This window comes from Scardinius erythrophthalmus, assembly GCF_964197995.2.
Source record: "Scardinius erythrophthalmus genome assembly, chromosome: 3".
NCBI classification, from domain to species: Eukaryota; Metazoa; Chordata; class Actinopteri; order Cypriniformes; family Leuciscidae; genus Scardinius; species Scardinius erythrophthalmus.
This window is the reverse complement of record NC_138223.1, coordinates 29,078,644-29,092,300: the sequence shown is the minus strand read 5'-3', so window position 1 is coordinate 29,092,300 and position 13,657 is coordinate 29,078,644. Positions and strand designations below refer to the sequence as shown.

The following is a 13,657-nucleotide window of genomic DNA, read 5'->3' as shown; positions in this document are numbered from 1 at the left end:
AAATGTGCTTAAAAATCGGTTGATGGAAACATAGCTGCTGGTACTTTTGGTAGAAACTGAACGCATATAGGATATTTATTTTGATTACATTCAGTTGTACTGGATCCAGAGATATATAAATACATATAAAATATTATATATACAGTAAATCCTGTAAATGAGAGTCACAGTCGTCTGGATTAGTTTGGATCAGCTTTTAATAAAGAGGCATCACAAGTCTATACTTGTTCCTTTCTGCCCTTTTACAGCACATTTTAACCCTGGTACATGCTGTTCTTGGCCCAAAGTAAAAAGATTCATGAATTAATGAATAGATCTACTCTTTAAAAAAAGGGGTAATAAAATTTGTCACCAAAGTAATTATCATTGTCTTATTGGGAGGGTGCTGAGATAAAAAGTACGGAACAGTGTTGTTACGTGATCAGTTGGGTTAATAAGGAATGGCCGGAGGGAGGAAAGCTTAATTGCATCTTTCAAAACTACCCAAAAAAAAAAAAATCACTTTATATAAATGACTTGTTCCTCAGACATAACATCTGAGCTGTTCCTTTCATTGGCGTTTAAAGCTGTCATTACAAGATCATAGCAGACCGTAACTGTCATGCTTGGTGTTCTCACAAAGCACCTGAAACATCAATGTGTTGATGTACTGTATTTGGCCCGTACGCGTATGCCGTGTTTACATTCATCACGTTTCTTAGTCACGTGTTTCATCCCTTGCAGGAATAAAGTGATCGCCCTTTTCCTTTGCCCTATGAGACACACTCCAGCTTATCCTCAGCCAATTGGAAGAGCCGTTGAGCATTGTTAATGAGTTTACCGTGAACCTGGCCTCCGCTTTTAGCAAACAGACCTTTATATGTCAGACATGACTGATTGGCACTTGAATGTCTTTGTAATTCACTGAGGAAGAAAACCAAGTTTTCTTTACAAAATTCCTTTAGATTGCTCACTTAGCCACCCACACAGAAGCAGCCTCACATTGCATGCAGACTTTTACGAACCCCACCCTGCCACAAAAGCCCAGTGATAGCAGAGTTCTTACCTGTGAACTGATCTACAAGCCATCTTCTGTTTCACGCTCTCTATCTTATCATTCTTCACAGTCACTGACTGATGGCTTGACATAATGTAATGGCAGACAGTTTTATAACTGATCGGTTAAAGGACTGCACTTTAGATACTGTGTCCTTTTGATAAGTATAACCAGCTCATGTATTCCTAAAAAAAGGTGTTTTGCTATATCCTATTAGCAAAAGTGTTTAACCCTCTGGGCTTCTTCGCCCGAAAACGGGCGAAAACTTGAACGTTTCGAATTGTTTAATTTTTTTGCTTCATCGGATGGGGGTGAAACTTGGTGACTTTTCTTTTATTACCTATATGAACACACAAAAAAATCAAGGAGATGATTCTGATATGTTAAAGGGTCGTAAAAAAAAAAGTCACACTTAGCTTCCTCCCGCCCGAAAACGGGCGACATAGGAAATGAATGGGAAATACGAAAAAATAGGAAAACTCAGAGAAACTTTTGGTGGTACAAGCTACAGATCAGCCACTGTGCTGAAAAAAAGTGTACAGCAATGAAGGGGTGACACTCTAGAACATCAAGAGTGCAAAAAAGACACCCTCCCCCCCACACACACACACCCACATACACAAACACACACACACACACAGAGAGAAATGAACTGGTAAGACTGAAACAGCACATTTTGCCCCAAACTATATAAAAATAATATAATCATAATAACTCCAAAACTATAGCAAGGAGAGTCAAAAGGTAGGTATCGTTTGAAAGAACTCTTTTAAAATTTTTTGAAAATATAAATTACATTACATTTGGACATTGTCCCGCCAAGAAACGGTGGATAAAAGACAATATATATATATAATTTTTATTATGATTTTGCATATCTTTCATATTTGTCATGGAATAACTCAGGAAGGAAATAAGGTAGGAGGAAAATTCTTTTTTAGTGAAGTCCCCCTACATGTCAGCTGCATCTGGATAAAAAAATAATAATTTTTGGATAAAGGAATCAAAAATTACAGCATTTTGAAAAGAGATAGCCTTTTTGTACAGTCTTTCACACCCCCTCATGGGCAATTTTTTCTCCATGAAGTATATCTTGTCATAAAAGCAATAGATTATGTTAATTTTGGGCTCATTTTAATTGTAATAATATGCTGTAAAAAATGAAGTGCCATTTTCAATTATCTGAGAATGTTTCATGAGCTGTATGATGTTTTTGACACATTGCAGTACATTATTTTATAGATTATGAAAAAAAGAGAAATTCTATGTATCAGCAAATAACTCAGCAATACTTAAGAGTTTTTCAAAGTGGATACATTCACTGTAAAGTTCAGACTCTAAGCTTTCAAATGACATCAACTTTGTGTTTATCAAGGCAAGATTTTTGAAAAATATGGTAATAAATATTTTCGCAGCTAGGTGGCGCCTGCTGGCGGTACACTTGGTTTTAGAGGGATTACTCAGCACTCGTTAGGAATTAATACATTTAATTAGATGCATTAAAAAGCTGAGATTCTAAGCTTTAAAATGATATATAATGTGTGTTGTTCCATTCAGTGGTTGATTAGTAATAAATTGTTTTCTTTCCGAATGGGAATAAATCAAATAAATAAATAAAAAAGCTATAGGCCGCCTATGGGCGGTTATAGGACATGACACAAATTAATAAATTTTGAAGCCACTAGGTGGCGCTCTTCTCACTTGAAATATTTTTTTTTTTTAGGCCTGCACTCTATTTTGATGTGAAATGTTGCATTTATTGAAAAATAAAATAAAATAAAAAAAATAAAAATATATATATTAATTCTAATGGAAAAAATAGCTCATAAAAATTACATAATTAATGCAAAGTATCATAAAAAATTCTAAAAATTCTATATAATAATCAGAAAACATTATAGAACAAAACAATATTTGATTGGTTATCCTAGGACAAAGTTAAGTACAATTTTAAGGCTTCGCCCGTTTTCGGGCGGGAGGAAGCTAAGTGTGACCCAATTATGAAGAAGCCCAGAGGGTTAAAATGTACCTTTTAAAAAGGGTTGTGACACTTAATATTTTTTTGAGGAAAATCATGATGCATTTTTTCAGGATTCTTTGATTAATAGAAAGTTTAAAAGAACAGCATTTATTTGAAGTCTTTACTGTCACATTCAGTCAATTTAATGCATCCTTGCTGAATATGTGTTAAATTGTTTACATTTTTTAAACTATACTGACTCTTAAATGGTATGTATGCGTGTGTACATATTAAAAGTAAAAATGCTAAATGTAAATTCAGGCATTAAATATGTTGAGATTTGCAAAAGATTCCATTAAAAACATAAAAACGTTTGAAAAAAATATGTTAAAAAGTATTATTAAAATATATACCATTAAATTAAATGTCTAGTATTGGCCTACAATATATATGGAATAGCAGCCGATAACCAGTAAGCTACTATCATACATCACTATAAGAAATTATGTGAAATATTATATACAGTGCAATGCATAAGTGAATACACCCATGCTAAAGTTGACTAAAAAGAGGAATAAAAAATCATATTTTGGAAATTGAACTTAATGCCTTAATTTAAAAAATTAGGAAAAATCCAACCTTTAAGGACACCAATTTTCTTTGTGAATGAATAATGTATCGTAAATAAATAAATGTTCTTCCTTAAAATACATGGTGCATAAGTGAGTACACCCCTATGTTAAATTCCCATAGAGGCAGGCAGATTTTTATTTTTAAGTATTTAAAAAAAAATGTTTTAGGATACTATGCATCCTGATAAAGTTCCCTTGGCCTTTGGAATTAAAATAGCCCCACATCATCACATAGCCTTCACCATACCTAGAGATTGGCATGGGGTACTTTCCATAAGATCATCTCTCAATGCAAATCAAACTAGCTTTTAGGCTAACTGAAATAAAACCATGTCAATCTCTAGGTATGGTGAAGGCTATGTGATGATGTGGGGCTATTTTAATTCCAAAGGCCAAGGGAACTTTATCAGGATGCATAGTATCCTAAAAAAAAAAAAAAAAAAAATACTTAAAAATAAAAATCTGCCTGCCTCTATGGGAATTTAACATAGGGGTGTACTCACTTATGCACCATGTATTTTAAGGAAGAACATTTATTTATTTACGATACATTATTCATTCACAAAGAAAATTGGTGTCCTTAAAGGTTGGATTTTTCCTAATTTTTTATATTAAGGCATTAAGTTCAATTTCCAAAATATGATTTTTTATTCCTCTTTTTAGTCAACTTTAGCATGGGTGTATTCACTTATGCATAGCACTGTATATAAATATTTTATTTTATACAATTTTTTTCATTATTATTTATTTATTTATTTTTACTTTCTTTCAGTTGGAGGCAGCCAACCAGCTTCTTCAGCAGGCCCAGCAGCCACACAGCTACCTGATTGAGACCGTACGGCAGAGAGACACCCAGATCCACACACTGAAAGACCGTCTCACGCGGTTAGAAGAGGAAGTGAGGTAAAGGGGAAGTAAATAAGCACCAGAGATTTACGGATACATCCTTTTTTTTAAATAACAGCACCATTTGAAATCTTTACAAAGCTTTTATTTTGAAAGGATATAGGTGGAGTCTTTATAGAACCATTGCCTTTGTTTTGTAACAATGGTCGCAACGGTTTTTGACTGCTGATTTGTTCCAAAGTATGCAGTTGTATTGACTGAGGAAAGATAGTAGGCGATATCTAAATACATTCCACTTCATTGAGGAGCAAAGGTAATGCACATGCCAATAAAGGTCAGAAGCCATGCACACCTGACAGCTTCTTAGTAGGAGTATACCTGCGTGCATTCAAGGGGGGCTGGAATGGATGCCTTTTTTAAATTTTTTTATTTGACTTTTTCTTGGCTGTGTCACATATCAATGACAGATATAATTACTCACCACAATATGCAAAGCAGGTTTCCGATGTACTCATGGGGTTAATGTGAAAAATATGCAAATTGCTCATCAAAATTTCAGCATCTAACAGCTTTTATTAGAAGGCTACTTGTGGCCAGGGGGACTGTTCTTTCATAGGCACATGACGGCATCAAATTTTCATATAACGATAATTGCTGAAGCTTTTATCACAGCGTATTGTATTGTCATGGTATTGAATTATGGCTGCATTTCTGCGGTTCCATCAGCGCCATCTACGCTGCGTCTGAAATCCAATGCCTATTATATAGTATGCGAAAACAAACCAGTACCCCAAAACAGTAGTATGCCCGAATGCATAGTGTTCGGAAAAACAGTACATTTTTTTTAAGTAAAGTATTTTTTAAAGGGGTCATATAATGGTACATGCACTTTTACAAGTTGATTGCACTGAAATGTCTGTTGGCAGTGCCTGTACACAACCATCCTATCATGATAAAAATCCATCCAGTGGTTTTGTTTTAATCTCCTTATATGTTTGACCATCTCTGAAATCAAGCCGTTCGATATTGTGACGTCATAAGATCGTACGCCCCTCCCGCGATTGTGATTGACAGCCGTGTTTCAACACAAGACCCGCCCTGAGCAAGCTGTGACAGCCGTCGTCATAGTAGTCCGCCATTGTTGATATGCTGGAGTAGAATGGCGTCTAAGCGATTGTGGTGTTCTGTTCTTAGATGTAATAAGGAACACAGCAGTCATTTGGATGTTCCTAAATCCGAGCCGTTGAAGAAGCAGTGACTGAGTTTTGTTTTTGAAGCGATATGCCCAAAGGATTGACGCGGGGATTCCCTCACGGGGATTCCCCACGATCGTCTGTGCTTTCATGTTTGCGCGAATCATTTCACACCAGACAGCTTCACAAACGAGAAAAAACGGATCGGTACCAACGTGTTCCTGCTGAACCTCCAGAAGATGTGAGTGTAATGTTTTATTAACCTTTATATTAGTATTTATATTAATCTTTGCGAAATTTGCAAACCTTGCTGCAGGCTTCACGATGAATGCGTCTAAGGTTTACACTCAGGGTACATTACGGCATGTTTTCTATGTACGACGTTCTCAATATAATTCATAATCCCACGTTTATAACGAATAACACGTGGTTATTGTGTTAGATACGGTCAGAGAATGTCTACTACGGTGTACCCACAGAACAGAGGGGTGGGGTGAGCAAAGCTCATTATCATTTAAAGACACATGCACTGAAACGGCGTGCTGAAAACAGAGCTGTTTTTGACCAGGTAAAATTAGTGTTTTCTTACAATACTAATGAGAATTTTTAATTAAAGTATATTACAAACTTTTAATTTAGACCCTAAAGAATCATATTAGCTTGTACAAAAATGGCATTATATGACCCCTTTAAAGGCATTCTGAAAATCTAAACATCTCATATTAAAGTCGGCATGAAATCAAATTTGACAAATCTTCTTTTTATATGTAATATTGTAGTGTTTATTATAAATGATTTATCTGTGAACTTCATTATTTTTTTTTAAATTCATGTACCCTTATAATCTTTAATCAAATACATTACCCTTCCCTCCCCCCTCGAAACGACCTCTCTTCTCTTTCGGTCACGTGCCATGGCGAAAGGGTGCGGCCAGAGCCCATGAGGGTGCGGCTATCGAGATGCTCTCGAGGGTGAACTTGACTGATAACAGAGAATGTCTAATAAGGCTGATAACTTGACTTGACTCATCTTGGTTTGTGGGAATAATAAAATAAAATAAAAAATCCTTCATGGGAGGGTAACGGTGGGGAGTCCGGTGGAGAGAAATCCTCCACAACTGAATGTAAACTGGCATTCAAATCTGCCTCCATTTTGTTTGCAACGCCCAACCTCCAACGATCCAATCAATTCCCGAAGGACGAAATCAAGCCCCGCCCTACATTTTTTTCTCATTTCAGAAGCCGTTTCACTCGGATATACGTCACAACAAGGAAAAAATTACAATCTCAACTTCCGTTTCATGCCGACTTTAAGTAATTATCCATGGTATTTTGAAGTCCGTGCGATAACAATATTGTACATGTTCATTATCGCAATATGTCTTGTTACTATATATCGGCACATGTCTATTCTTGCTAGGAAAATTTCCGAGCTTTACCTCTCTACTGAACTGATGGCGAGGTTAGTCTTTGGTGAATGTTGCCTGTCCTGTGGAAACAGGTGCTGTGCAGTCAGTGAGGTGTATGAAATTCATTTATTGCCAGTTTGATTTCACGTTACTTTTATTTGAAGAGGTTTTTTCTCAACTGCTTCTGTCAAGCCCTACAGGTAGTGTTTGTTTACAGCTCAGTGGTTACTTCTGTACAAATGGACTCTCAGATAGTACACTAAGAGATAAATACCTTCAACTCACTGTGTTTGTCACCACTCATTACTCATGCGATATGTATGACGAAGAGGTGTTTCTGTTGAAATACAGTTTTTGTCATGTAGGACCATTTCACACGAGGCACTGGTGACTTTTAAACGTGTGTAGTTTGATTAAAAGACACTAGTTATGTTTCCATCCGAAGTTGTGAATTTGACTTGTGCAAAATTGAAACGTTGCATAAATCAATGGAACAAAGCACTGTTTCAATCCAGCGAGTCAAAGAGAACAAAATTGTCACTTTCTGATAAACTGGTGCCAATTATCACCACGAAAAATGTAAGTTGCTGCAGTAGGAGAAGTTACTGTGGGTCTTTTTTCGTATATAATAATAAATGACTTGCGCCTCAAAACGCTCAGACGAAACACAATAAATGCGGTAATGTTATCTTGCTTTCGGAGGTTTGGGAACAGTCATGTAAGACAGTTTTGTGAGGTCATTTATACCGAGCCATTTTGATGAAAGTCACATGACTTTTTTTAATGCGCATCAAGGAATTTATTAAGTAAATGTGTTTCCATAGTAGTTTATGTGCATGATTTCTTATCAGATAAAAAAAGTATCCTCCTTAATTGAGCGCAGATGTGTTTTATACACATTTTTAGAATTTATGGACGCCATTCCCATTCATCATTTTTTTTTAATGCAATATCCCAAAATCTGCATAAAAATAGATAGATGGAAACATATGTCTCATGTGTTTGTATTGAATTGTTTGCAGTTATTTACATTTCACTTATCTGCTATAACTTCTTCATTTCATATTGTTCAATTCTTTTGCCATTTTTTTACATAAATATGATTTAATATTTGTTACTGCACATATTTCTGTATATGGATAGGACACATTATCCTGAAGTTATCTACATGTATGACATTGTTTTTAACACACATACATATATATATATATATATAGTTAAAAATAATTGATTGGTAGAGACTTTAATGGGACAAAATGAATGTGATAGATGAAATATTTTACGAATTACTAATCAGACTTGTCAGCGTTCAAGACCATTTCTCTTACAGTCGTTTTGAATTTTCACAGTGCGCTGCGGAAAGAGAAGAATGCGCTACTGCAGGTGAAAAACAACATGGCTGCTGATTTGGAGAGACTCCTGAACCACAGAGAGGTAATTTCTGTGTCTGCAGATAAGAATTAAGAGTTTTACGTTTTTTCAAGAAGAAATACAATTTAAATTAGAAAGAACAGAATTTAAATCAGGTAGTTTTTATTATTAAGTATTATTCCTTTCTTGTTTATTTTACTATTTCCTTGCTTATTGTTGTAAATTATACCAAACCCAACATTTAGATTTGGGTGTGTTAGTTTGGCCAGATCAGTGTATTCCACAATACAAATAAATAAATAAGTGACATTTTGTCTTGGGTGGACAGTTTTACACGATTAAGTTGCAACATTTTGAGTCATACATGAAGTGCTGTGCTGTGTGCTGTATTTAATTATGTTTTTTGTATGCTTTAATGACAGTGTATTAATCTATAATTTTACAATTGCGGTGACATTTCCATCCAAAATGGAATTCATCAATGTTAAGGCCTGTCTTGATTTATTGATTTATTTAGTTTATCATTTCACACAAGGTCTAAATCAAAGGAGGACCTTAAAAAGATACATTTTATTTGACTGACTGGCTTTTGTGTCCGTGACGTTACATTTTATTACAGTAAACAAATCTTAGTAATGACTAACTTCATTAGAAAGTTACATTTCATGATGAAGGCAAGTATTATAGTATTAGATACAAAATACAGAAGTGGTTTGATGAAGAACCTATTATAACTGGCATCATGGGGTGACACTACTGACAGTTCAAAATGACCATTCAAAAACCCTGAAACTGTAACATATTGTAAATACTGTAAATACAGAATAACATTACTGATTGTTCAGTCAGAATCTCCCACATTACCTTTTCTTTCTGTTTTCCATGAGTAATTGCAGGTTTTTTTTAATGTGGTAGTGTGACTGATATTGAAAAAAAATCTATTCGAATTCATTCTACATTTTAATAGTTTTAGTCTGTCAAATACTGTATTTTTACACAGCTTGCTTTATATCTTTTTAAAGTGGAAAGTGGTCCACTTCGTAACATTTTAAAGCAGTTTCATGCATATTTGGATGCTTTTAGAGAGTTCAGTAGAGAAGTAGTCAATAAGTATTAATAAAATAATACTACTCCAAGGTACTTCATTAAAAACTGCTTTTGTGTGCAACATTATCCATTAAAAGTGTCCACACATGACAGTGTTAGAGAGTAGTTCCCACATACACTAGCACACAGTCTAGTCTAGGTGTGTCCTCTTCAATTGTCATCCAGCCTGCCATTCCAAATAGTGGTTACACTGCGTACCTAACATTTACTCTCTTAAGATATCTTACTCTCTCATACCTTCATCTGAAAGCCTCTTATGCAAATTAGGAAGCTTCAGGTCTAGTAATTGATCGACGGATGCCTCAGTTTTGTATGTGTTGGATGCCTTCAGTACAGCTCAGTTCAGTTGTGACAACAACTTTCTATGAGGTTTCTGAGATGCACTCAGTAACTAGAAAATCCAGTCTCTCGGGTCAACTGTTTCCCATGCTCAAGTCATTAGACTAGTAATAACCTTGCAACTTGTTGTTGTTTTTGATGACAGACTGCTAATAGATTGCCTCATTGATGGAAACTGATGTGTAACGCCATAATCTACTTGACCAATGGGTTTTTTGAAAGACGCGGTAGGAAACGAAGAACGAGAAGTCAGTGCGTGGTATACATTTTTGTGAAAAATGTCCGTTGGTTTGGTTTACTAATTTACTCATTTCCAATAGCATTTATATTAAATGAATGGAGTGATCTTGAATCTGCTCTATTGAAAGGCGCATGAAGGTACACTAAACCTCTTCTGACATTCTGAACTCTCTGAATATTAAGGGCAGGGTGTAACTGATTAAGCACCAGTGCAATATGGAGCTATTTTCAACCAAATACTGCTGGCACACACTGTGCCGACTTCACAACTTCCAGTGGCATGTTGGCAGAAAGCATGCAATCCTCACAGACAGCTGCTCCTCACTGGTGCTTTTTGGCATGCCAGCGCATATGGTCGTGCAGTGATAAATAGAAATATTGAATGACTCTTGCGCATCGGGCTGATCTCCATTCGCCGCTGAAGCGGGTGGTCATGTGCTAGCAGGGGATGTTTCACATTGCCGTCGTACGCTAGAATAGTAACCGTTCACGAATAATACCAGTTGATTTTTTTTTTTTTTTTTCTGTTACATTTAAGTTAAGTTACATTTATTATATTTCTTTCAGCAGTCTTTTCTGTACATTTTTGTAAAACATTCCTGTTGCATAATATGGAATGTCTGTCTCGTTTTCCCCCGTTTTATTTTAAGACAGAAAGCATTGTGCTCTTAGGTCAAGCATGCACAGTTTTTTTTTGCAGAATACTGTACCTTTAACAGACTATTCTATATCTGTCACCAGTGCTTTTCTTTATGAAAAGCTTTTTGGCATCCGTGATTGGTATCGGCGTGTTGGAACACGAGCGTGCACAGCAACTCACAACGTGATCTAACATCAGAGAGTCGTTTTCTTTAAACATTTTAATTTATTCACACAAGTCAAGTAAAAACATGAAGGTTTTTTATGTCAATGCAGCCACAAATTGCTGATAAGTAGCTGAGACAAGACTGTGGTTGAACGCAAGAAGCGTAAACATATATTAACTCGCTCATTAATACAGTTGTCAGCAAGTATTTGTTTTTGTTATAACCCTTTAGTACAAAACCAAATAGTCAGATCTTCGTAATATTTATTTTATTGTGGGTTTTTTTTCCTCTCGTTTTATTTTTTATCTTTTAATACATACGAAGAATTTTTTTTGTTTTGTTTTTTTTGTTCATAACCTTTTACAATAAGGCCCCATTAGTTCATTTATTAACTAGCATTTAACTAACAATAAGCAATACTTTTGTTTAAATATTTATTTTTCTTTATTTGCGTTTGTTAATAAAAGTGCAACTGCTCATTTGTTAGTTCATGTCAGCTCAGGTCCATTAAATAATATTAACTGATACAACTTATAATGTGTTAGTAAATGCTGAAATTAATATGAGATAAGGTTAATATATGCATTAGAAGTATTTTTCATTGTTTCATTAACAATTTCATTGTTAATTTGTGTTAACTAATGCTAACAAATGGAACCTTATTGTAAAGTGTTAGCGTATTTTTGTTGTTGCTCCTGTTGTTTTATCATTTTATATGATTTTATATAAAAAATAAAAATAAAAATAGAGAAAATATGGTGAGATATGGAAATATGGAAAGTGGAATTGCAGCTTCGCTGTTTTTAAGCAACATTTAATCATCTTTCACTTTCAAAATATGAGATATTGGGTAATTATTTTCTTTACTCTCTCTTTTAATGACGTGTATGCAGAAACGTTTTTCAGCAGACCTGTATCTGTTCTCAGAACTGTATTACGCTGAGGACTTCAGAGCGCTGTGTTGTTTGAGGGTGTTTCCTTGAATTGATTCAGAACTATTTACTCTAAAGCAGGACTTCTCCTGTGCTCTGTAGAGGTGCTCTCAGGGCACCCCTTGATAAAGATACGCCTCCAATTACCAATGCACCTTTGAATGTTTACATGAACCCCCAGGCTGCTCCAGCCATGTTTATGTGGTGTATCGTGAGCCACTTTCGATTAAAAGAGGAGAAAGAAAAAAAGTGTCTGCAAATAACTAATTATGCAATAAAGCGATCCACCTTATTCTATAACATAAGAGCGCTTCCAGTTATTTTTAGCTGTACAAAAACTGTCCGTTATGCTGCTTGTTATTTTTGTTATTCCTCAAGTTATTTACCCTATAGCAGCAAATGAATCGGAAATATCCGCACAAAATAGCTCACTTCCGCGTTGAAAAATAAGGTGGATATCTAACCCAAAAAGTATATTATTTTATTTATATAAAATAATTGTATCATTTATTATTTTATAAATAAAAGTTATTTATTATTCTCGCTCATGTCATTCCAAAGAGAGAGTTTTTGTAGGAGCTCCTTTCCATACAATGACACTAACCATGCCTGTCATGCTCCAGTAAGGAAAAAAAGTGCCATAAAAGGACTATACACTGTTAGTAGTCTGTATTGAGGCCGGTTCACACTAAAAACGATAACGATAAAGATCTAGTTCTAAAAATCGTTTTAAATATAAAAGAAGCAGTCCACACCACAACTATAACGATGACGGCACAGTGAAACAATATATCGGAATCTTGTAGTACAGAACAATATCGTCCGCTGGTGTGTTCGCTAGTATAGTTATCGTTATTGTTATCTTTATAGTTATTGTTCTTTGTGTGAATGGGCCTTTACTCCTAATATCTGTCAATCTCCAAAAAAGAACAAATAAAATAAAATAACTTTATAAAAGTACCCTAAATGTAGCCCAAGCAATTTCTGCTCTATATTTAAAGTCTGTTTTTGTGCACTATATTTATATTTATTTATTTATTTATATGTATATTTACACTTGTAAGGGGTAGTAGAATTTCAGGACTTTCAGGAAGATTTTCAGTCAATGGTGACTCAAATTTCTATTTATGATACATTTTTAAATTGTTATATCGCTTCAGAAGACTTGTGCACAGGTTGCTTGGGCTACTTTTATGGGGTTTTATTTTGTTTGTCCTTTTTTGGAGTTTTACAGATATTATTATTACTATAAACTGTTGTATGAGGGGGAAAAGGTAAGTAGAGATTCAAATTTTCCCTTTCGTGAAAACATACGAGTGAAAAACAGTGTTTTGAATGACATGAGGATGTGGATGTTATGGAATGTTGACAGCCATCATCGGGACACGTTGGATGTTTGTGTTAGCGGTTTTAGTTTTAATTGCCCTTACATAAGGGCAATAGCACTGCTGGCACAACAAAACTCCTGTCAAAAGCTGCTGGTTCTTTCTTGCCTATTATGAAGGGGAAGCAAAACTAACAATATTCTGGGAAGGAGCTCTTTAACCTTTGGGCTTCCACTGATTTGTTCTTATCCTGTTGTAGGAACTTTCCGTCATGAAGCAAGTCCTTATTAGCATTCGCTCACAGCAGCACGGTGGACACCTGCCTCTCGAGACCGATGGTACGGGGATCGCAGTTCACAGACCCAAACCTTTAAAAAGCACAGATGAGGAGCAATACAACTATGGGCCCAAACCCACAGTGTTTGTAAGTTTTACTTGTCTATCCATGAAGAGAGCCTTTCA

At 35.2% G+C, this 13,657-nt stretch overlaps 1 protein-coding gene across 1 annotated transcript in view; it reads left to right on the top strand.

The window, feature by feature from the left end:
- Positions 1-13,657, top strand: part of pibf1 (progesterone immunomodulatory binding factor 1) — a 46,758-nt gene that overhangs the window by 31,934 nt on the left and 1,167 nt on the right. Inside the window, exons 15-17 of the mRNA XM_081361646.1 lie at positions 4,401-4,531; positions 8,425-8,509; positions 13,455-13,619. Coding sequence (XP_081217772.1) covers positions 4,401-4,531; positions 8,425-8,509; positions 13,455-13,619 — 381 coding nt within the window. The remainder of the gene's footprint in view (positions 1-4,400; positions 4,532-8,424; positions 8,510-13,454; positions 13,620-13,657) is intronic.